This window comes from Fusarium sambucinum, chromosome I (genome assembly GCF_050947815.1).
Source record: "Fusarium sambucinum isolate potato_lamoka chromosome I, whole genome shotgun sequence".
Lineage (NCBI taxonomy): Eukaryota > Fungi > Ascomycota > Sordariomycetes > Hypocreales > Nectriaceae > Fusarium > Fusarium sambucinum.
In genome coordinates this window covers 6,837,113-6,859,786 of record NC_139294.1, presented here as the reverse complement: position 1 = coordinate 6,859,786, position 22,674 = coordinate 6,837,113, and the positions used below count along the sequence as shown (strand labels likewise).

The following is a 22,674-nucleotide window of genomic DNA, read 5'->3' as shown; positions in this document are numbered from 1 at the left end:
TTCAAATTCGAGTTCACCTCCATCACATTCATACGTCTCTCACATCAGAAATCTTGAAACCCCCAGGTACCAGTTTTTGAAATACCTGATCAGGATCATACTTGGCCGCCGCATCTTTCATCTTCCTAATATTCTCAGGTCCGTAACTTCCAAGAGGATTCTGGCTCTTATCTGCGTAGTTCAGATACGTCCACTCCAGATTTCCTCCCTCGATAGTGGCTGCAAACTCACGCAATTCTTTAACCCAACCGCTAACTTTTGGTCGAGCAAAGGCTTCCTGCTCGGGGGTCTTGGCCATGACGTTGGCGAGGAATAGAATTCCGTTGTGCTGATGGCGCTCGACACCCATGACGTTACCACCAGCTTCGACGGAGCATTGACCAAAGACTGTTGGTAGAGGTTGGTATATGCACTGGCTGATGAAGTTGCCATCAGGAATGAATCCTTTGAGTTCCTCCACTAGTTTGTCATGTAGCTCTGAAGCTTTGGTGATGATTCGGATATCGTTTTTGAAACAACATGTAAACCAGGTGTTACCACAAGACGTTAGTACCATAAAAACATTGTTTAAGGATGATTCGACTCACTAGTAATCAGGGGGAAGATTATAATCAGAAGCAATTTCAACAACAGTGGTATCTTTAACCCTACTGGAAATCTCAGGTAAGGCAAGCCACTTCTTGTAGGCTGCGGCCTTTTCAATACCTTCCATGTTTGCATACACAGCGGCTGTACTGATGTCATTCAGGTTGGGCAGGTATTGAAAGACAGTCACAAGGTTGCTGTGAATATCATTCGCCACGTTATCTGTGAAGTCAGAGAGGGCTTCGATGACTCCAGGAATAGCCTGCTTGGGGAATACAACCATTCCACCCCATACGCGATCAACTTTGATAGCCTTCATGGTAAAGTTTGTAACGATGCCAAAATTGTTGGAGCCACCCTTAAGGACTCTGAATAAGTCGATGTTGGTCTTGTTATCTGCCGTGACGATGTCTCCGCTGGCGAGGACAACTTGGTAGGAAACGACATTATCACATCCGAAGCCCTGTAATCCTGTAAAAAAGGTATTACCACCTCCCAGGAGAAGTCCAGCAACACCGGGATTTCCCTCACGGCCTCCAGCCACAGCACGGCCATACTTGCTCAGCTGAGAGTAAACATCTCGCCACCTGCAGCCAGGTCCAACATCGACTGTCTCGGTGGAAGGGTCAAAAGATACATTGTTCAAGTGAACGAGGTCAACAGTGACTCCACCCTCGATGTTGTTCGATCCCGCCCAATTTGTATGGCCACCGCTACGAATAGCAAACTTGTGACCAGCAGCTACAAGTGCCTTGACAATATTGGCAACCTCGTCAGCGGTATGGGGCTGCACAATACATGCGGGTTTGATTTTAGCACTGTTGGACCAGTATGATTCCTGACGAGCAGTGAAGTCGGCATCATCTGGTACCAAGATGCGTGCCTCGAGACCGGCCGCGATGAGGTTTTCGCTAGGGGTGAGAGAATTCATGTTTGGATGAAGAAGAGATGAGACAAAGAGGGAAAGTCGGCCCATGAACAACTTCTTCCATTTTGGCGGCTTTAAAACTCTTTGATAAATGGAATGGACTATAGCCTGTTTACTACAGCCTGTTCCTTGGTATTGTCTTATTCGCTAGTTCAACTCGAGCCAAGTCATCAGAGTTGCATTTTCGCTTTGACCATGGCTATCTATGACTTGTTAACTTTTGACTGGCCAATTTCAGCGCGACATATATACCTATTTGTATCCCCAGAGTATCCTCTATAAGGAGGTGCCCACTGTGGATCAGTCGGTTCTACATATCACTTGCAAATCATGTTGGGGGCCAGAAGATTAGATTGCTTTATTAGGTAGTTATGTGCCGATGGGATGGAGATTTTTCTAATGACATTTGGGTAGGAAGAAATGACAGAAATGTAACCATTGCTATTTCCATCCATCAAAAAACACTCCTTTGGACTGCGAACCATTTTGTTGTGGATATAATCGGGCGTTCGGTGGTGCCGGGGATTGCATATTATTCCCGTTGAGCGACCAGTAGAAGCTGAGCAAAAACAAGCTTATGGAAAGTAAGCTTAAAACCCAATTCTACTAGGCTAACGCTACACACCTATGAGCAATGAGCATCATTGCGTGATTGAACAGGTTCTTTAAGAGTCATTGAACCTTTTCAGTACGTCATCATCAATATTTGTGTACCTTTACACTGGCAGACAGCCCAATCAGCATAAACACTGTAGGGATTAGTGCCAATGATTGATCGCAATTTACCTTGAAACCCGACGCCTCAACGCCCCCGTCATGCAAGGTCTCGGGGAGTTCATTCAATCCTTTCCTGCAACTGCAGGCTGGAGCAGTCCAGAGAAGATCGACGTGCCTTCCTCTCGACTTGGCTTGGGCTGAGGGTTAGTAGGTAGCAATAAGTAAGGAAGGCAGCAGAAAGATACCTGCTTACCTTCGGCTGCTCCTTCCATAGATGAGGTACTTTTTCTCTCTTTCATTTTGCTACCTACCTGTCTAGTATATAGGCTCTATCCCCCATCATTTTCTCCATCGTCATCTTCATCTTTAGGCGCTGCTTTTCATGTTCTGTTCGTCTTCCCTACAATTGAACCGCATTGTCGCATACAGTACATCATATCATTCACAGCACAGCTATGGAATCTAAAACCTCCACACTTGAAGAGGCTCAACGCACGCCAAGCTCAGGCGCTGCAAACAGATCGCCTTGGCTCGCATCAGCTTTTGGAGGCTCCAGAGTCACAATTGGCCCCCGCGTCGAACCCCTCGCCGAGCACTTGGCATCCAACCTTGTCTCCGAAACAGACAGCACCTCGGCCGTAGACCTGCACGACAAGCAGGTCGCTTCCGAAGCAGGAAATGCCATCCAATACAGAACATGTTCTTGGCAGAAGACGGCTGGACTTCTCTTTAGCGAGTACATTGTACTTTCTATCATGAGCTTTCCTTGGTCCTACAGTCTTCTTGGCCTTGTACCTGGATTGATCCTGACTGCTGTTGTTGCTGGACTCGTCCTGTATACAAGTCTCGTTCTGTGGGAATTCTGTCTGCGTCATCCCGAGGTTCGCGATGTTTGCGATATAGGCCAGATGATCTGGTGGAATGGGCGATGGGCTTGGTGGTGGACAGCAGCTATGTTTGTCCTCAACAACACCTTTATCCAAGCTCTCCACGTCCTTGTCGGCGCAATTTACCTAAACACCATGACCGAGGCCGATAACATCAAGGGTTGCAGAACAGTGGCCTTTGCCGTAGTGGTGACCGTCATCAGCTGGATCGGGTCACTCCCACGTACCTTCAGCATGCTGTCAAAGCTCGCCTTTGCGTCAACACTGTTCACTTTTATCTCAGTCGTATTAGCAACCGCTTTTTCTGGGGTCCAAGGAACGCCTGCTGGTTATCCTAGCAAGGGTGAGCCTATCATCTCGATATGGACGCCAAGTAGCACCACCCTTGTGACGGGCATGTCGGCCTTTATGAACATGAGCTACACATTTATCGGCCAAACCACCATTCCTAGCTTCATCGCTGAGATGCGCGATCCTCGGTAAGCTGCACTCAATTGATGAAGCTATCAATCTTCTGACAATCATAGGGACTTCCCCAAGGCCTTGTGGGCTTGCACTTGTGCGGAAATCGTCACCTTCAGCATAGTCGGTGCTGTCATTTACGCCTATACGGGTAACCAGTACATGGTCACGCCAGCCTTTGGTGTCCTCAATGACCTCTACAAGAAGGTCTCGTATTCCTTCATGATCCCTACTATCATCTTTGTTGGGTGTCTCTACGCCAGCGTGACAGGCAGATTCGTTTTCTTTCGCATGTTCAAAGATTCAGAGCACCTCACGTCACATACCTTCAAAGGATGGTTCTGGTGGAGCTTCGTTTTGTTCCTCAGCTGGGCTGCAGCATTCCTCGTCGCTGAACTCATTCCCTTCTTCTCCTCGTGTAAGTTACCTCGACTTTCCTGTTGAATGTTACTCATCAAAACTCCAGTATTATCCGTCATGTCGTCTCTGTTCAACTGCTGGTTCGGTTTCATCTTTTGGGCTCTAGCCTACTTTCGCATGCGAAGCGCCGATAAGAAAGTTGGAAGGACACGCCAGCCTGTACTTGACTTCCTCTCGGTGGCTCTGAACATCATTATTATGTTGACTGGTGTTTTATACCTCACGTTGGGAACGTATGTCAGTGTTCAGGGCATCATAGACCAGTTTGAAGCTGGGCAGGTGTCTGGTGTGTTCTCGTGTGAGAGCAACGGCATTTGAAGTGAGGCATTGGTCATGGCAGAGTATTATTACGATGGCATCAATTGTATACAGTTTGTTTAGTATTTTGCAATGAAAAACGAGAAAAGAGGAAAGGGGTTTGTATCTTTAGGTCTCTCAACCTCACCTCTCCTTAGTGTATCAGAAAAATTGGCCGCTAAAAGCATAAGAGACGTAATTCTTAGGCCAACTTATGCTACTTGGGCCATGCTTCTTAAAATATTTATTTTTATACCCTAAGGCGTAGGAGGCCAACTTTCCTGATACTTACTAGATTCGTCAAGTGAGGTAAGTTATTCGTGTGCTTTTTTAGTCCCCTGTCACTGATCATTGATATCTACCCATGAGAAGCCGCGTAGAGACCTTGATGTGTCCAGACAAGGACAGCGAAAAGAAAGTGTCAATGCGTTCAGGGCCTACATAGGCGTCCCGTCTAGCAAGTAACGGCAAACCGCAGCTGGAGTACTTCCTCTGTAATTGCATGGACTCTATAATTCAACATCATGGACGACGTACTTCGCGTAGGTGCTTCAGAAGAATAGGGAAGTTATTGCAAAGCATTACAGTTATGCACGTTGACGACAGCTGCACCCGAGCTTAAAATCACAAACGCTTAAAGTATACTATAGGTAATCTTTTATGGCGTATGTAGTTCAAAGACAACTTTTCATGATTAATCCGAGTCTAATATCACCGTTTGCAGTGCCAAACAACATTCCCATGTGCGGTTGTTGTTGTTGGTGTCGCTCAGTCAAGACTGCATGGTAGTAAGCGCCACGATGAGTCGAGGCCAATTTCTCCTACATGCCGTTTGAGCAAACATAGATATACAACAACATAAGCTTAAATTCCCATGCATGTTTGTTTGTCATACGATTTGGACTCGTACATAATTAATTACGACGGGTATCCAGATGTGATTCGTTCGGAGATGTTCAATTCATCACGGCTAGAGTATCCGATGGCCCCAGATTTACTAGCTCCCTGACAGCTTCAAAGATGGGGCAAAACGGGCTCTAACTGCATGTAACTGTAACTTGACATCCGTCAATGAATCAGATCAGCCAATTCATCATCATAGAGGACAGTAAGGTCCCCTTGACTCATAGAATCTGCAATCTAAACGAATGGCCTGTGGTTTAGTGCCAAATCCTGCACCTCTACGGACGCGACGCCCATGCACTAAGCAAACTGAATTGTTGCAGTAGACTCACTTGTAGATAGCGCCCAACCTAACCAGCATTGTATCATCCCATACACCGAGTCTATCGGCTGCATATCCCGGCATATAAATTCTTTCTCTATCCCCCCCCCTCCTCGAAACTTTGGCTTATTTCTCAATTCAACTAACTACTTTCTTAACAATCTCTCTCCATGTAAATTCACTGTCAATTGAACAAGGCCAGAAACTCGTTTGTGATCAAGAGGTTTTTTTTAACCACCATATGACATACAACGAACACAATGCAGAGGACAGCTGCCTAAAAAACCAGCACCGAGCCTGCCTTGCGCAGGACGAGTCTATCAATTTTAGTCCTTCCACTTCCCCTCCGCCGCCGGCGATCCAGCACGGAGATCCCGAAAAGTCATCATCGGCCCCGGTAACGGCTCCGGGGTTTGAGTACGGAGCCACTGAATCCTCCTCCATCAGCCCGACTGAGAACCATGAGCCTAATCTCGAGTTTCCCGAGGGCGGTCTTCAAGCATGGCTTGTAGTCTTTGGGTCCTTTTGCGGCATGTTTTCCGTATACGGTCTCATTAACACCGCTGCTGTCTTTGAGTCGTACTTTTCCGAGAATCAGCTCCGAGACTACTCCTCATCCCAGATTGGATGGATCTTTAGTCTGTACCTGTTTTTTGTTTTCATCGTGGGCATTCAGGTTGGGCCTGTCTTTGACAAATATGGCCCCAGACTTATTGTTCTTGCTGGTGGTTTACTCATTGCTACCAGTTTGTTCATCCTCAGTGTTTGTCAAGGTGAGTAACTCTATCTCTCGTGGGCTCGTCCAGAGTAATCTCTAACTATAAACCTATGCAGAGTTCTACCAGATCCTTCTGTCGTACTCGGTCGTGGGCGGTTTAGGAGGCGCCCTGCTCAATTCTCCCTCCTATGCATCCATCGCCCACTGGTTCGACGTCCGCCGTGGTCTTGCAACAGGCTGTGCAATGACTGCAGGATCTATTGGCGGTATCATATTCCCCGTCGTCCTGCAAAAGCTTCTCCCCACAATTGGCTTTGCATGGACAACTCGTATCTTGGGCTTCATCATCTTGGGTCTTACCGTCCCGGCCACACTCTTCATGCGATCACGTCTTCCGCGACAAAACAAAGTAACTTCTGTCTGGCCGGATTTGAGCATCTTCAAAGACCTCAAGTTTACCTTTGCTGCGTGTGGGATCTTCTTTATGGAATGGGGTCTCTTCGTACCATTGACGTACATCGTTTCTTACGCTGGTAGATACTCTGACGATGCCACTAGCTCTTATACGCTCATTTCGATTCTCAACGCTGGTTCATTGCTCGGTCGTTTTCTCCCTGGCCTTCTAGCCGACAAGATCGGCCGCTTCAATGTCATGCTTCTTACCCTTGGGCTGTGCATTCTCTCGGCTTTCGCTCTGTGGCTGCCAGCTGGTAATTCCCAAGCCATGATCATCGCCTTCGCGGTTATATTTGGCTTTGGCTCTGGCTCCAACCTGGGTTTGACACCCGTCTGCGTTGGTCAACTCTGCGATCCGCGCGACTACGGACGCTTCATCTCGACCGCTTTTATGGTAGCTAGTTTCGGGACCCTCAGCAGTCTGCCCATCGCCGGTGCTCTTCTCGAAGCTGGAGGCAACGGTGATGCAGGCTGGACGGCCCTCATCGTTTTTGATGGGTTGTCGTATGTACTGGCGCTTGCCTGTTTCCTCGCTGCGAGGGTTATGGCTGTCGGTTGGAATGTGAAGAGCGTCTACTAAGACTGTTCTTTATTGAAGATGTGCGCGATTGAACTGAAATGTCATGCGACGCGCACATCTTCAATTTAGCCAAAGGGCTGACATGGTTACGATTGGTCCGGTGATCAATTATACCAACGGTCATGCATACCAGGATCAGAGTATCAACTGACTTGGTCGGGATGCTTCCTCGGAAGTGTATCTTGATATCGTTACTTTCTTGACATTCTTTTAAACATTTGGTTGAGATATTTTGGTTGCAATTAGCAGCACAGAGGGAGAAGCAAAGATTGGATAAAAGAGTAGATAGTATACATTCGTTCTTTAGATAGTGGTCAAAGAATACTACCTGACATTCATTCACTCATTCACTCCCACGGGATCAATCAGGTTGTCAATGTCCGCGATTTTAATCGAAACAATCATTAGGACTTACAAGTCCGTAACAAAAAGAGGGTCCAGGGCCCCTGCAGCACCCAATGACGCACCTTCCCGTTAGTTTTCGCCCTCACCGAGAACCCGCGATTAACCGTGTACCAAAACGCTCACCTCTACACGGGCACTTCTTAGTGGTTCTCGTCACCTGTAACCCCGGATTATTCATGTTCCGCTCGGCACAGTTCCTCCGAGACCACCCGTAGCGCAGACGTTCAGCACCAAAAACTGACACACTGCAAAGGTAACAAAAATGTGTGAGTCGACCCGTTCTGGTTTAGGCCGTTAGATCCCGGCCACGGGATAATCTTGATACGAACAAGAACAAGCTCCTGTATCGACGTTTTTCCTTTCTAGCTCCTCCAGTCCTGTCCCCAGAAATTGAACCCCCCCCATTGCTCTCTAATCTTTAAACGTTGCAAATCATAAGCAGCGTTACTTCTTCTCTCTCTCCTTCCCTCCTCTCTCCTTTTTCCACAACCTCATATCATCATGCAGTCCGTCACTAGAGCCGCTCGCGCTTCTGCGCTGAAGAACGTTGGCCGCCGCGCCTACTCTTCATCGCAGTACGCCAAGACCATCAACAACCTGCGCATCAACAGCGACACCAAGGTCATCTACCAGGGATTCACTGGAAAGCAGGGAACGTGAGTATTGCGAACAGTCAAATTTGTCCAAAAGAACAATTAAAACTAACAAATGACGTAGTTTCCACGCTGAGCAAGCTATCGAATACGGTACGGTCTTCCCGCTATATCGATCTCGACACACACATACATCATGATATATATACACATGTGACAGGGGTTCAAAGACTGACAATCCATTGAATAGGCACCAAGGTTGTCGGTGGAACAAACCCCAAGAAGGCTGGCCAGACTCACCTTGGCCTTCCTGTCTTCAAGAACGTCTCAGAAGCCGTCAAGGAGACTGGCGCTACCGCTACTGGTCTCTTCGTCCCGTACGTCTACTCAGCCACATAACGAACAAAGCCGCCCCTAACAATATCTTTCAGTCCTCCTCTGGCCGCTGCCGGTATCGAGGAGGCCCTCGAGGCCGAGATCCCCCTCGTTGTCTGTATCACTGAGGGTATCCCCCAGCATGGTAGGTTTTTTATTCATGTCCGACTCACGCCGAAGGTTTCTAACCCAGGGCCCACTTAGACATGGTTCGCATCACCGACATGCTCAAGACCCAGGACAAGACCCGTCTCGTCGGCCCCAACTGCCCCGGTATCATCGCCCCCGAACAGTGCAAGATTGGTATCATGCCTGGTTTCATCCACAAGCGCGGTCGCATCGGTATCGTCTCCCGTTCCGGTACCCTGACCTACGAGGCCGTCAACCAGACCACCCAGGCCGGCCTTGGTCAGTCTCTCGTCGTCGGTATTGGCGGTGACCCCTTCTCCGGTACCAACTTCATCGACTGCCTCAAGGTCTTCACCGAGGACCCCAACACCGACGGTATCATCATGATTGGTGAGATTGGTGGTTCCGCCGAGGAGGACGCCGCCGAGTTCCTCAAGCAGGCCAACACCGTCAACGGTGGCAAGCCCGTTGTCAGCTTCATCGCTGGTATCTCCGCTCCCCCTGGACGACGAATGGGTCACGCCGGTGCCATCGTCTCCGGTGGTAAGGGTGGTGCCGACACCAAGATCAAGGCTCTCGAGGACGCCGGTGTCATTGTCGAGCGCTCCCCCGCTGGTCTGGGCAAGGCTCTCTACAACGAGTTTGTCCGCCGCGATCTGCTATAATTTTATAACTAAACTACGTCTACATCTTCTGACTGGTTTCGGCTTTTTAGAAGGTGAGATATGTGTCTGAGTTGGGGGAAGTAAATGAGTCAATAGAGCCCGGTTCATATACTTGACCGAGGGCTCGCTCATGGAGGGCTATTTGCATCATATTGCATGATTTCTTCGTACGTACCTGATAGAGCAAGGATGGTCTGGCTGCCGCGCAGGCTAGATTGTGGAAAGGGGCCATTTGGTGTTGATCTTCCACAGGCGAGTGCGTGCCATAACATAACCCTCAGCACGCGATGCGCTAAAATGTCACATTACACCATGAACTACCTATCTAATGTCGAAAAGTGTTTCAAGCTATCTTTGGTCAGGAGCCCATGCATGAGCATGTGGTTTGTTGAACGTGAAAATGTCGTAATTGTTTCCTAGACATGCATGGTACAAGCCGCCAAGCATCAAACCACAATGTCACATCATATTTCGATTTCAAACACTACCAAGTGCATCTGCCATTTCAACTTGGCAGTATTTCCATCATGCGGCCTTGTCTATGTTAAACGGATAAACGAAATAAAAGAACGAAACAAAACCGGAACGCAGTCTTACTCCCCATACCATGCTGAAAGTTATTTATCAGAAACGATGTTCCTCCTCTTTAGACGTTACGTGGTGATGAATTATTGCTCGCCGAGAAGTCTGGCGACAATATCGCCCATGTATGCCTCTTCCAATACGTAGTCTCGTCCCCCATTACGCTCAATGCCGATAGCATTGAAGGCCTCAACGACACTGTCGAGAGCAAAGCCCATGCTGACGAACCTCTCAACGAGGTCCTTATTGTATCCCATATACCTGTGTGCCAAGTTAGCCGTTGTTGCTTCTCATCCGTATCGTCCACATACCGGGCGGGATCAACTTTGGGAGTCGCAGGAGCGCCTTCTTGTTTGTATTGACTGAGATCGACCTCTTTTCGTGGAGCTCCAGCGTATTGAACTGCCCAGTCGTGGGCCTTGACAGCGAACCGTTCAGGACTTTCGATCATCATCTTTGCAACCTCTGCGTCTTGGGGATCTTTTGGGTTTGGACATTCGAGAAGCATTCGAAGGGAGAGAAGAGCGGTTTTGATGGTCTGGACGGGAGACCAGTTGGAGCTGAGTGTGTCGAGACAGATAGCGCCCTAGAAACGGGTTGGTCAATGACTGCATATTTACCTGCTCTCTGATCGTGTTCTGTCTCTTTCCCATCCGGTCCTCGTTTTCGACCCAGGTGCCCGGATTTTCTTCATCTTTTCATCCTATACTTACCGTCTGACTGCTGACATTGGGATGCCAAATCTTTGTGTCAAACGTCATCTTTGGTGCCTTGAATGGATATTGATCAGGGATCTGAATGTCGACCGTGTAGGTACCGCCAGAGTAAGGCGTGTCTGGAGGAGCAGGAAATGTCCCTTTGAGGCGTGTCATGACCCCGTCGGAAGCAAGAGTTGCATTTACACCCGAGCTGTCATGATCAAGTTCAATGTCCTTAAGCTCTTTCAATATACGGCGATCTCTTGACATGATGTCGACTGTGGCGGGTTTTTTGTCTTGGAATATGTAGTGGCTATATTGTTTGTTCAAAAAGAATTTCGGTTTATGTAACAAGGCAAAGATGCAACCTTTGGGGTAAGCTTTTGTAGATGGTCGTGTGCAAAAACCAGGTAGGTTGGGTCGGCGATGGAAGGAGGGGTCCTAGATTTTTGTCAGGCTGTGGCGTAGCGTTCAACCGACGTCACTCCACTGGGAGACTGCTAAGAGTTAGCGCCTTGTGGGGGTAGTTGCAGCCCGTGGTTCAAAAATAGATGGATCCATGGAAGGAAATGAATGGATCACTGCCCGCCTTTCTACGATTGCCCAGGTCGGTCGGTAAAGGTCTTTGGTCTTTTTATAGGTGGAGTTTTTAGGTGAAAAGAGAGAAAAATTACAAGTCAGATATATTCACAGGTCATGTTTTAAGCCGACAGGAGTAAATATCAAATATCATGTCACAACATTGTAACACCCCTGTTTGCTCCTGCAGCTGCTTATTCCGCCTTGTGTTTATGCTCACAGCTGAGAGAAAGACGTCTGCCTCACCCAAGAATTGACTTCTTTAACTGTTTTCTCTGAGTGGGTCAACGCTTCATACCTGTCCTGATATTTCTTACATCTACAACTACCAAGGTTTAATGAGCATCTCATGATGAATCGGTAACGTTAAATTTCTCAACCACATCTCATCAGCCAATCTTCTACATTACAACATATTTTCTTTACGTTTAACGTTTTTAAATCGTATGATCGGACATTACACTACAGCAATGTATCCTCCGAAATCGGCGAATATGACATTTGTTACTTGTAAGTAATAGAGGGTTACCTAACTGGATAGAGGTGCAACAGAAACACGTTAATCATTAAAACACTCCCAAAATACAAACTCCATCTAGAAACTTAATTCAGTTAACAGTGATATTCCTCATGAATTGGGTCTTCTTTTTTAAGGCGTTTATAGCATCGTAGGTATGCTGTCGTCGAGCTTCACGTGACCGTCATAGCTTCAACACGTGACTAGGCTGGAGCTGCTGTCGTGTTTCCCTGGCGCCTGGCGCTCGCTTTCATCATCACTAAGCTCTGGAGCCTCGTCCTCGACTCCTCCACATCAAATTACATCCACCGTCACTACTCTCTTTCACGCAGAGAGAATCCCGACACATTAGTTATTGATAAAGAATAGACTGAGCTTCAGGCTCTTAATTCTCCAGGATGGTGGGTTTCTCGCTGCTGTTTTGGCGTCGTTGCAGCTACTGACGTTATCTAGGGTCAAGGTCAATCCGGCATGGGAGAAGGGGGACGTGATGACAAGGACAAGAAGGCAAGCAATTTGAATCCGCCTCCATTCACCTTTTCTAACAGTCTTATAGAAGGATAAGCCCAAGTACGAGCCTCCGCCCAGGCCTACAACACGAGTTGGTCGCAAGAAGAGAAAGGCGGGTGGCACCAGCGCCGCACAAAAGCTTCCCGCTGTCTACCCTACTAGCCGATGCAAGCTCCGACTCTTGCGAATGCAGCGAATTCACGATCATCTCTTGCTTGAGGAGGAATACGTCGAGAACCAGGAGCGTCTGCGAAAGGCCAAGGCAGCCAAGGAGGGCCAAACCGCTGGCACCGATGCCGACGTTGACCGTTTAGCAGATGAGCGCGGTCGTGTTGACGATATGCGAGGAAGCCCCATGGGTGTTGGAACCCTGGAAGAGCTCATTGATGATGACCATGCCATTGTTAGTAGCACGACCGGTCCCGAGTACTACGTCAGCATCATGAGCTTCGTCGACAAGGATCTCTTGGAGCCCGGTGCCAGCGTGCTTCTGCACCATAAGAGCGTCAGCATTGTTGGTGTTTTGACGGACGACGCCGACCCTATCGTAAGTGTGATGAAGCTTGACAAGGCGCCAACCGAATCATACGCCGATATTGGTGGTTTGGAACAACAGATTCAGGAAGTCAGAGAGTCAGTGGAATTGCCGCTACTCCACCCTGAGCTATACGAGGAGATGGGTATCAAGCCTCCCAAGGGTGTTATCCTCTACGGTGCTCCTGGTACTGGAAAGACACTACTTGCCAAGGCTGTTGCCAACCAAACATCTGCTACTTTCCTGCGTATCGTGGGTAGTGAGCTTATTCAGAAGTATCTTGGTGACGGACCTCGACTTGTCCGACAGCTTTTCCAGGTATGTAGGTTCCTTTGATAGGTCCGACCTTTACTAACATTGTCAGGTTGCTGGCGAAAACGCACCCTCTATTGTCTTTATCGACGAAATTGATGCCATTGGTACAAAGCGATACGACTCGACATCAGGCGGTGAACGAGAAGTCCAGCGAACTATGCTGGAGCTTCTCAACCAGCTAGACGGTTTCGATGACCGTGGTGACGTCAAGGTCATTATGGCCACCAACAAGATCGATACACTGGATCCCGCTTTGATTCGACCTGGACGTATCGACCGAAAGATTCTCTTTGAGAACCCTGATCAAAACACTAAGCGCAAGATCTTTACCCTGCACACCTCCAAGATGAGCCTCAACGACGATGTCGATCTCGAAGAGTTCATATCCCAAAAGGACGATCTTTCCGGTGCCGACATCAAGGCTATCTGCTCTGAGGCCGGTCTGTTGGCCCTTCGAGAACGAAGAATGCGGGTGCAAATGGCGGATTTCCGCTCAGCTCGTGAGAGAGTGCTCCGTACAAAGCAGGAGGGCGAGCCAGAGGGTCTGTATTTGTAATGTACCAGTGCGTTTGGGACAGAGATAGATGGGTCTCGGTCGTTTTTAATGAGGAATAGAGTTGAACAACAGCAAATTCATACACATGATTGTTATGGCAGGCATTAATTCTAGGTCGGCAAATAGCCCTAGGATTCGTTGCTGAGTGTAGTGATGCGTATTGCACTGTCATGTTACATGACTTTGATCATTGTGGGCGAACCATTAGTTTGATAGCGTGATAATCCCATTGCCCTTTCAGCGAGCAAGCCCGGAACTCCTGTCCTTTCACAAATTGAATAAACCATTATTCCCCTCGGTACCCTCCATATCCCATACACGGATCCTAAAACGCAGACATATCATGAGGATCCCAATCAGCCCCAATGCCAAGTTGCCAGACGGTGCAGGCGTAAAACTAGTTGCCATTCTCTTTCTTTACAACCTCCCCGTTCTGCACGCCGACAGGAGAGTGGTTGTACAACCATCGTGCAACAACAAAACTGCCAACCGCCCAACCCCAGACAAGCACTGCAATAGACGAAGTGACGAGCAGAGCGGGCACGAGGATCAACAGCGCGACACCGATCCAGAAGAGCGCAAATACGATGGCAGCGCCCAAGGCGAAAAGAATGGTTGATAGGGAGAAGGTGAGAAAGATGAGAAGAGGGAGGAATGAGAGGAGAAGCTGTGACACAATGAAAGACTGTTGTCGTTAGCTAAAGTCGGCGCAGAGGAGCTGTAAAGGGCAACTTACAAAGAGAATAGGTCGCGAGGAAGCAAAAGCCATAGTGTTGTCATATGCCTTTTGTCGTGAAGGAGGAGGGACAACTCGATCGACAGAGTTACGCGCATAGGTGATAAAGCCAGATGCTTTCTCCTCTGGGAAGTCTTTCCATGATTCCGTCGTTGCGCTTGGAGTCATTGTTGCTGTTTTGATCGCGACGCAGTGAGTTATAGAGAAGTTAAGAAAGGGAAGAGAGAGAAAAGAGTGTGTGGTCTGGTGTGATAGAGAATTAGTTTATTGAGTTTGGTTACAATCGTCATGAGAAGAGAAAGAGATGAGGTCGACAGTAAGATTGACAGGGGATGACGTGGGGGATGTGCTGGTGCGTACGGGGAGGGAGCAACCCCGGAAGGTTTTGTCCAATCAAGTAATACAGATGAACAGCTCCCTTTCTTTACATCATTCCAGCTTTTGATGCAGATTAAATATAAGATATCAAGTCAGTACTCAATAAGAGGGTTAACACGTAATCATTGGACATCACAATACGGGAATCCTCTCAAGTCATACTTATCGATAGGTACCTTTACAACACCATTAAGCCAATGTCGTGCCTATAACATAACATACACAAACCGCTTCCTTCACCGTCAACTAATTTGACTGAAACTTCAATCCAATGCCTACAAAGAAAGCCATGGGGGACATGTCTCTTAATTCAGACAAGTATTTCAGTTTGGTCCTCCAGTTCTCAGTCAGCCCTTGCTTGCGTATCTTGCTCTTCTCTTCATCTACGAATCTTACGACAAAGACTCATGAGCGGTCATATTTCGCACTTTCGGTATAATATTTGCTGAGACCTGTTCACTCGTCTCACTCATGTGCTTCATGAAACCTAGCATACAGCAGTTTGAGCCCCAATTATTCGTTTCCTACGCACAACACAGCCTCCCACATCCACAACGATCAAGAAGCCTCTCTCATCAGCAAAAAGAGATCAAGAAACATCACAAACAGCAAAAGAGAAACTCCGGTACAGGGAATCGAACCCTGGGCTCCGCGGTACTGATCTCTCAAGTTATGAGAGCGCGAAATGTTAGCCACTACACCATACCGGACTTTGGAAATCGCGATTGGTGATTGTTGACAGGATGTTCGCAATTTGGTATCATGTACACGCCAGCCAGGCTCCTCAGGCGGTTCCTCCAAAATTGCTCACTCAATCTCACGATATGGGCTGGTTCCAGGGATAAGCTTTGTTACCCTCCGTCTATAGTAATGTACAGATCCCATTCCGTAAGAATGCTTTGCCTTGTTATCTTTGATCGGCATTTTCACCATCAACTCCGCCTATTGATGGTCCATCGCCATGACTAAACAAAGAAAATCCCAACGTAGTAAATACGTAATTAACTCCCTTGATCTTCCATGAGCCTTCGAGGCTCCGAGTTCCACGCATCTATTAGATACCGCTTACTTTCTATCACTTCATTCCATCATACCGTCCGCGATTGCCAGCCTTTGCTTTGCTGTCTTGGCTCGCTTTGTTCCCTTGCGGCCTTTCTTGCCTTTGCTGTCACTATCGGCAGGGGTGGCTGCTGTAGCTGGTGTGGCTGTACCAGAGACACCCTTTGAACCATCATCGAAATTACCCTCGCCTGCATACTGTTAGTTTGAAGAAAGATAAATAAGGGGTTACACTGCTCACCTTCATGGTACATCTCATCCAAACTGGCCGAGTTTTCAGCCTTGCGTCGCTTACCACCCTTCTTCTTTTGCTGCTTCTCCAACTCGCCTGATTCGAGAAGCTCCTTCTCACGGCGTTCAATCATCTCAGCCTGCTCATCATCGGCCAACCACATAGCGATATCGCGGTTGCGGTTCTCGGGAGCACGACGGCCAGAGAAGTCCACGCTTGCGCCACCACCTTGGATGACGACACGCTGGACTTCTTCCTTCTGCATGGCACGCTTTCGGATGCGCTCTTCAATCGTGCCACGGGTAATAAGACGATACACCGTGACTTGCTTAGTCTGGCCAAGACGATGGGCTCGATCCATGGCCTGTGAATCAATGGTCGGGTTCCAATCAGAGTCATAGAAGATGACAGTGTCAGCAGTTGTAAGGTTGATACCAAGACCACCGGCACGAGTAGACAGAAGGAAGATGAAGATTTCGGGACGAGTTTGGAAATCGTGCACAGTATCACGTCGATCTTCAAGCTTAGTCGAGCCATCCAATCGGCAGTACTTGTAGTTGCGGTATGTCAAGTATTCCTCCATCATATCAATCATGCGAGTCATCTGGAAGTACAGCAGGACACGGTGACCCTCACTCTTGAGCTTGAACAGAAGCTCATCCAGCTTAGCCAGCTTACCACTGTCGGTGACAAAGCGTTGCATAGAAGGAACACTGATGTTGGTGAATCCCTTCTTCTCATGATCAGGCTTGGGAAGCATCTGTCGGGTGGGCCACAGCTCCATGGGAAGTTTCTTCTCGACCAGAGCCCTCTCCTCGAAGACTGTGGGCCCATAGAGAATCTTACGAATTGGTGCATTAAACAGAACTTCACTGCGTTCAAACTCGCTTGCCCAGCTACGGCAAGACACCTGGATAGGCGGTGCCGACGCCCGAGGTCTGCCCGCAGCTTCCAGACGGCCAAGACCAGATTCGTCATAATCTCCTTGAGCAACGTTCATAAGCCGGCTCAGGATACCTTGATCAGTGATTTCCGCGAGAGGCTTTCGGTTCTGTCGAGCACGGATCTGGAACAGAGCATGAGCCGGAGTAAAGTTTGCATCCTCAGTATCACGATAAGCCACGTTCATGTATCCAAGTCTGTCGCGTTTCTGAAGCTCCTTGGCGGCTCGGACGATCAGGCTTTGGTGGGTGGCCTGGTAAGCTTCATTGGGAGATGTATCCGCGAATCTGAGCCATGAGAATGCTTTTGACCCCTCACTGCTGTCCCGGATATTGTCTGGGCTCCAGATATTCATCAGGTGGTTCAGTGTTCGGTTCTTCCAGCCTGTAACCTGACTATCTGGGCCAGCCTTGTGAATTCGACCACCGTCCCTCCAAACAAGACGAGGAAGCTCATACTCGATCAGATTTCGGCTTGAATAGCCAACAGCAACATCGTTGCCCTCGCGAACGAAGGATGCAGTCTCGGCAAAGTAGGCACAAGCGAATGGAGAATTGACCTCGGCGCGTTCGAACAAATCGGGATGGTTACAGACCTTTCGGAACTGCATAACCAAGTTCATGAGGGTGCCAGAATCTTGTTCATCTCCCATTGTGGCCTTCTCAACGAGATCCATGATGTTGATCTGGTTTCGTAGATTGCTATAGTAGGCACGCTGTCGGTAGGTGAGGTCACAGAAGATGTCAAGCTCGATCTTGTCACCGAGTTCCTTCTGCACATGCTTCTTGACACGCCGAAGCATGAAGGGCTTGAGAATCATGTGAAGACGCTTCAGCTGATCTTCATTAAGCTTAGTGTTACTTTGTGCGTGCGACTCAATATCCTTGGAGAACCATTCACTGAACTCGTCGTGTGAATCGAACAGTGACGGCATGATGAAATGAAGCAGAGCCCAAAGTTCTTGCATGTTGTTCTGGATAGGTGTTCCGGTGAGAAGCAACCTGTTTCGACAGTGGAAGTTGAGCAGTGCCTTCCATCGCGAACTCTGTGAGCTCTTGATGGCCTGGGCTTCATCCAGGATCATGTACTGCCATCGCATCTTTTGGAAGTATGCCACATCCGAGACAACCAACTGGTACGAGGTAATACACACGTGGAACGGCGCATCCTTTCGGTATGTAGTATGTTTGCGATCCCAGAACTTTCGGAGAACCTTTCGGTCGCTCGCACCTCCCCAGTAGGGGAGAATCTTAAACTCGGGAACAAACTTGGCGATCTCCTGCTGCCAGTTGTGAAGTGTCGAAGCAGGCGCAACAACGAGGAAGGGTCCCCAAATATCGTGCTTCTCTGCAAGGTAAGCCATGACGGAAATGGACTGGACAGTCTTTCCGAGGCCCATTTCGTCTGCCAAAATACCATTGATACCCTGCTCGTACAAGTTGACGAGCCAGTTGAGGCCCTTGAGCTGGTATTCCTTGAGTTGAGCATTGATGAGTTTGGGCTGCCCGATTTCAACATCGCCAAGACCTGTAGGGTTTTGGAAGTTCATCTCGCCCTCATCATCCATGTCCAAGCCTTGGTTGTTGAAGTCGCGAGCCTTCTTCTGGGCCTCTGCAATGGCGTTCTGGGCGTTGGCCATGGCAGCAGCACGGAGAGCCTCATCACTACCTTCTTCGAAATCGAGGTTCTCAAAGTTAGTGACCTTGCCGATAGCAGGGCCGGTAGGCTCGTCAATGTCAAGCATCTTCTGGTCGACATGGTGGGCATCCTTGGCGACGTCGGGGTTGTCTGTACTTCGTTCCACCTCGTCGGTCTTGATCTTCTTGCCGATGAAGTGGGAGTATAGCTCGGTCTGAGAGATAAGGAAATTAAGCTTTCTCTTTTGACGAGCGGCTTCACGGTCGGCTTCTTCTTTGCGAGCGTTTTCGATCTCCTGCTTTTCGGCAGCTTTGCGCAAGTCTCGCTCCTCTCGCTCGTTGCGCTTCCAAAAGCCCATCATGTCACGCATGACACGTTTCGCGCGAGCTTGAAGATCTTTGGTGCCTTTGTTTGTTCGCAGTTGCCATCGCTTGGCCTCTTTCGATGCCAGAATGGCCGTTTTCTTGAGATTCGATGCCTTGGTGGCATAAGAGTCCACAGCAAGCTTAAAGGTCTTGTTGACGTCTTTACGAGCCATGTCTCGCCAAATTTGGTCATAAATTTGGTTGTAGCCCTTGGACATGAATCGCTTTTCGTTGTCGGGAACATCGTCGACCTTTTCCTTGTCCTTGTCTTTGTCCTTGCTTTTCTTGGTCTTCTTCTCGACAACCTCTTCTTCGGTCTTTTCGGCTTCGTCCTTGTCCTTCTCACTATCGACAGCGACGTCCTTCTTGGTTTTCTTAATCTTGATGCGAACACGATTCTCTTCTTTGGTCGGTAGCTCCTCTCCAGCATCCAAGGCGGCCTGTGCAGCTTCCGCAGAATCCTTCTCGGCTTGCTTCTGCTCTTTCGATTTCTTAAGACGAGGTCCACTGCGGCCTTTACCCTTACGCTTGCCGGATGGTGTACCTGCTTCTCCAGATTCAACATCTGAAGCTTGGAATGAAGACATAGTGCCACCCTCCAAGTTAATTTCGAGATTGCGAGCAGGCCCCTTGATGCCCTTCTGCAAGATGAGCTTCGTTTGCTGCGCCTTCTTGCTAGCACGCTCGGCATCTCGAAGATGCTTTTGACGCTCCGTTTCGTCTTCAGCAGCTTCAGCACGAGCAAGAGCTGCTTCCTTCTGCTCCATCGTGACTGCCATAGACTTCTCACGACGTCGCTTGCGCTGCATGTCCTTCTTGCGTTCCTTTTCGGCATAGACTTCTTGATCGCGCACCTCATGAAGCGCTTCATCGTAGAAAACATCATCGTATCGTCGCTTGCCAAGCTCGGCGTGAAGCACCAACTTCTTACTGGCGGCAATCGCAAATGTGTCGCGTCGGGAAAGGCCATGCTCAACATCAAGTTCGCTCATCACGCGTCGTCGCTTCTGGGCTCGCTCCTTGTATTGCTGTTCGTCGAATTCATCAGCGTCCAAGTTCGCGGCCCTGTTTTCGATCTGTGTTTCAGCGTTCTGAATTTTCTTCTCCATCTCTGCTGACCAGGTCTTTGGCTTGGGCTGACCGTTCGCCTGTCGCTTAGCTGGCAGACGAGGCGTTGGCGACTCTTTCTTGACTGACGGTCTGCGGCCGTTCTTTGGTGTTGCAGCGTCTCTGATATCAGAAGCGCGACCTTTGGTTGACTTTCGGGCTCCTCGCTTCTTGGCCGCGGGCTCCTTCTCCTTTTCCCTGCTGGGGATTGGTTCAGGCTCGGTCTCGACATCCTTTTCAACTTCGGTATCGTTATCCGGCTCGGGCTCTAATGAGCGTTTTGTCTGCTTTGGTTCTCGTGAGTCGCGTTTCGGTTCGCGATCACGTTTAGGCTCTCGTTCCTGCTTAATTTCCGGCTCTCTAGCAATTATGGGAGAAGGCTCTTTGGGTTTTGAGGCGGGTTCGGAGCTAGAGAGGATACTGTCAAAAGACATAGGGTTCGCCCGTGAGGTCTTTGGTGGAATTAGTACAAAAACAGCCTTTGTGAATTCTGGGATACTTACCGTTGATGAAGGCGCGGGCTTGGGAGGTGATGGAGCCGCGAGGTCCGACTTGAAGGGCGGCATCGCAGAAGCGCCATTAGTAGTTGAGTTCATGTTGGCTGCAGCACCATGTCTCACGCTGGGAGAAGCCAACAAAGGTTGTTGCCCCGGAGGGCTGAGCGATCCAGCTGGAGGGTTCTGATGCGAGTGTGATAGAGGGCTACGCGGGCGGTTATACGATGGACCTCGAGGAGATGTATAGGAGCCGTTGTAGTACGAAGGAGTATGCTGGTCGGCAGTTTGCGAATAGCTGTATGGATCGCGGGACTGTCGAGGGGGGAAGAAAAGTTAGCTCCACGTCAGCAAGTGATTATGTCGATTTTGAATTCGGAGGAGTAAGGTTGCACGACGGAGTAAAGGAGTGTGATGATGAAATTAAAAAGATGATGTGACGGTTACAGCTTGAAGGGAAATTAAGCTTGACAAGCGTGAAGAAATGAAACAGGCATTGATGGCCTAAGTGTGATGGTTGAAGATCGCGATCATCAAGAATTGAAGGTTGACAGGAAAAGGAAAATCAAAGGCCAGCAAGTGCAATCAATCTAATCAAATCGAGTCTGGGCGAAACGAGAGTCAAAGACAAAAAAGAAGTGGATTTGCCCCCCTTACCTTCGGAGTGCCAGCCGGGGGCGCGTTGGCGTTGGCGTTGTGCCAGGAGGCTCCAGGCGTCGCCGCGTCAGAAATTCGACGTTCCTTTGTTGTATCAGTTGTAGGATCATAAAAACCTCGCGATGCAGGTTTGGGCTCGGGAGGAGGTATATAAATATCCGTGTTCGTCCCGGGAGGGTAATACGCAACAGGAGGGTGCAGCGGCGATACCGGCGGAGGAGCAGCTCGGTGTGGATGAGCTGGTGCTCCGGGTTGATGATGATGCTGATGAAGTCCAGCAGCCGACGACCCAGGTGATGAGGAAGAATTAATGCCTACAGGAGGTGGCAGAGAAGGAGCGACGGGGCCGCCGGGTGCGTTCGTGGACGATGACATGTAGGGATTGGGCAACGCCGGGCGAGGCGGGGATTGAAGGGAATGGTTGGCACTTGAAGTGCTGGTGTTGTGGTGACTATGATTATGACCGTTGGGAGAAGAGAATGGAGGCGGGCGGTACTCAGATTTGGGTGAGCGCAGGGTAAAGGTGGAGTGCTGATGCGCATTCGCGCCGCCTGCATTCGATGAGGCTGTCGCCGCTTCTCCGGCTACAGCTCCTGCAGGTAAATCGCCGTCGCGACGGTGGTGATGATGATGGTGGTGGTGACGGTGGTGGTGATGAGGACGAGAGTCTCTGTCCTCTTCGCCTCCGTCGTCCCCTCTACGCGGTGGCCGCTGCAGCACCGAGGAGTTATAGCCGTTCTGATCCATGGTGATTGATGGTCTAGCGCCTGGGTTGGCAGAACAGAACAAAGCTAAACACCCGAGATAGCAGGGAATATGTTATAAGTCGGGCGGCCGTTGGCAATCAGTTTCGAGAACCCATATGCTCGACAAGACAGCGCTGCGACGATTGGGGGGGTGGGATTCGATGTGCGAGGGTTATTTCTCCGTGACAAGATGCGCAGTCGATCAGTCAGAGATTCGCGATGCGCACGCGAGGCTTTGTGTAATCTGAACTGGATGTGATGCGATGCGATGCGATTCGCAAGTCGCGACCGGGTGATGCAGCGAACTGCGACTAACGAGGGGAATGGGAACGATAGCCGATATAGATGGATCGCGACAATGTTAGTTCCAAGTTGAGCCCAAATCAACGGCAACTCGAACGAGGAAGCCCTGGCTGGGGGGCAAAGTGTTTTGGTGTGGAGGTGTTGGATAGCGTGGCGCTCAACTGGGATACGGCGATGCAAGCGGCAGTCGATATGGGGAAGGGGATTGGAGACGGGGTGTTCGTGGCTACGGGATATTGTACAAGTGGAAGAAACGAGCCAATGGACAGAGTAAAAAGAGAGG

General features: G+C 49.3%; 9 protein-coding genes across 9 annotated transcripts; 4 read left to right on the top strand and 5 right to left on the bottom strand.

Annotated features, from left to right (window-relative positions):
- Nucleotides 1–28: 28 nt before the first annotated feature.
- On the bottom strand, nt 29–556 carry FSST1_004911 (uncharacterized protein; the record flags this gene model as incomplete). Its single annotated transcript, XM_083231135.1, has 1 exon — nt 29–556. One exon carries the CDS (start codon nt 554–556, stop codon nt 29–31), a length of 528 nt encoding a protein of 175 aa, XP_083088341.1.
- A 30-nt stretch (nt 557–586) lies between these two features.
- Nucleotides 587–1,516, bottom strand: FSST1_004910 (FAD-binding oxidoreductase; the record flags this gene model as incomplete). Its single annotated transcript, XM_083231132.1, has 1 exon — nt 587–1,516. The coding sequence occupies one exon, from the start codon at nt 1,514–1,516 to the stop codon at nt 587–589; it is 930 nt and encodes a 309-aa protein (XP_083088340.1).
- A 1,169-nt stretch (nt 1,517–2,685) lies between these two features.
- Nucleotides 2,686–4,317, top strand: FSST1_004909 (transmembrane amino acid transporter protein-domain-containing protein; the record flags this gene model as incomplete). Its single annotated transcript, XM_083231131.1, has 3 exons — nt 2,686–3,596; nt 3,645–3,997; nt 4,046–4,317. 3 exons carry the CDS (start codon nt 2,686–2,688, stop codon nt 4,315–4,317), a joined length of 1,536 nt encoding a protein of 511 aa, XP_083088339.1.
- A 1,445-nt stretch (nt 4,318–5,762) lies between these two features.
- On the top strand, nt 5,763–7,275 carry FSST1_004908 (MCT family MFS transporter; the record flags this gene model as incomplete). Its single annotated transcript, XM_083231130.1, has 2 exons — nt 5,763–6,294; nt 6,356–7,275. The coding sequence occupies 2 exons, from the start codon at nt 5,763–5,765 to the stop codon at nt 7,273–7,275; spliced, it is 1,452 nt and encodes a 483-aa protein (XP_083088338.1).
- Nucleotides 7,276–8,181: 906 nt separating this feature from the next.
- FSST1_004907 (major facilitator superfamily domain-containing protein) lies at nt 8,182–9,442 on the top strand (the record flags this gene model as incomplete). The annotated part of the gene is made up of 5 exons (XM_083231129.1): nt 8,182–8,336; nt 8,398–8,426; nt 8,524–8,650; nt 8,705–8,793; nt 8,853–9,442. The coding sequence occupies 5 exons, from the start codon at nt 8,182–8,184 to the stop codon at nt 9,440–9,442; spliced, it is 990 nt and encodes a 329-aa protein (XP_083088337.1).
- Nucleotides 9,443–10,110: 668 nt separating this feature from the next.
- FSST1_004906 (ubiquitin-conjugating enzyme/RWD-like protein) lies at nt 10,111–10,992 on the bottom strand (the record flags this gene model as incomplete). Its single annotated transcript, XM_083231128.1, has 3 exons — nt 10,111–10,285; nt 10,336–10,610; nt 10,738–10,992. The coding sequence occupies 3 exons, from the start codon at nt 10,990–10,992 to the stop codon at nt 10,111–10,113; spliced, it is 705 nt and encodes a 234-aa protein (XP_083088336.1).
- A 1,224-nt stretch (nt 10,993–12,216) lies between these two features.
- Nucleotides 12,217–13,734, top strand: FSST1_004905 (proteasome regulatory particle base subunit RPT2; the record flags this gene model as incomplete). Its single annotated transcript, XM_083231127.1, has 4 exons — nt 12,217–12,219; nt 12,272–12,325; nt 12,375–13,181; nt 13,228–13,734. 4 exons carry the CDS (start codon nt 12,217–12,219, stop codon nt 13,732–13,734), a joined length of 1,371 nt encoding a protein of 456 aa, XP_083088335.1.
- Nucleotides 13,735–14,131: 397 nt separating this feature from the next.
- On the bottom strand, nt 14,132–14,638 carry FSST1_004904 (lipid droplet assembly factor 1; the record flags this gene model as incomplete). Its single annotated transcript, XM_083231126.1, has 2 exons — nt 14,132–14,419; nt 14,471–14,638. The coding sequence occupies 2 exons, from the start codon at nt 14,636–14,638 to the stop codon at nt 14,132–14,134; spliced, it is 456 nt and encodes a 151-aa protein (XP_083088334.1).
- A 1,152-nt stretch (nt 14,639–15,790) lies between these two features.
- On the bottom strand, nt 15,791–22,089 carry FSST1_004903 (chromatin-remodeling ATPase INO80; the record flags this gene model as incomplete). Its single annotated transcript, XM_083231125.1, has 5 exons — nt 15,791–15,813; nt 15,943–16,098; nt 16,149–20,643; nt 20,695–21,000; nt 21,343–22,089. 5 exons carry the CDS (start codon nt 22,087–22,089, stop codon nt 15,791–15,793), a joined length of 5,727 nt encoding a protein of 1,908 aa, XP_083088333.1.
- Between the last annotated feature and the right edge of the window lie 585 nt (nt 22,090–22,674).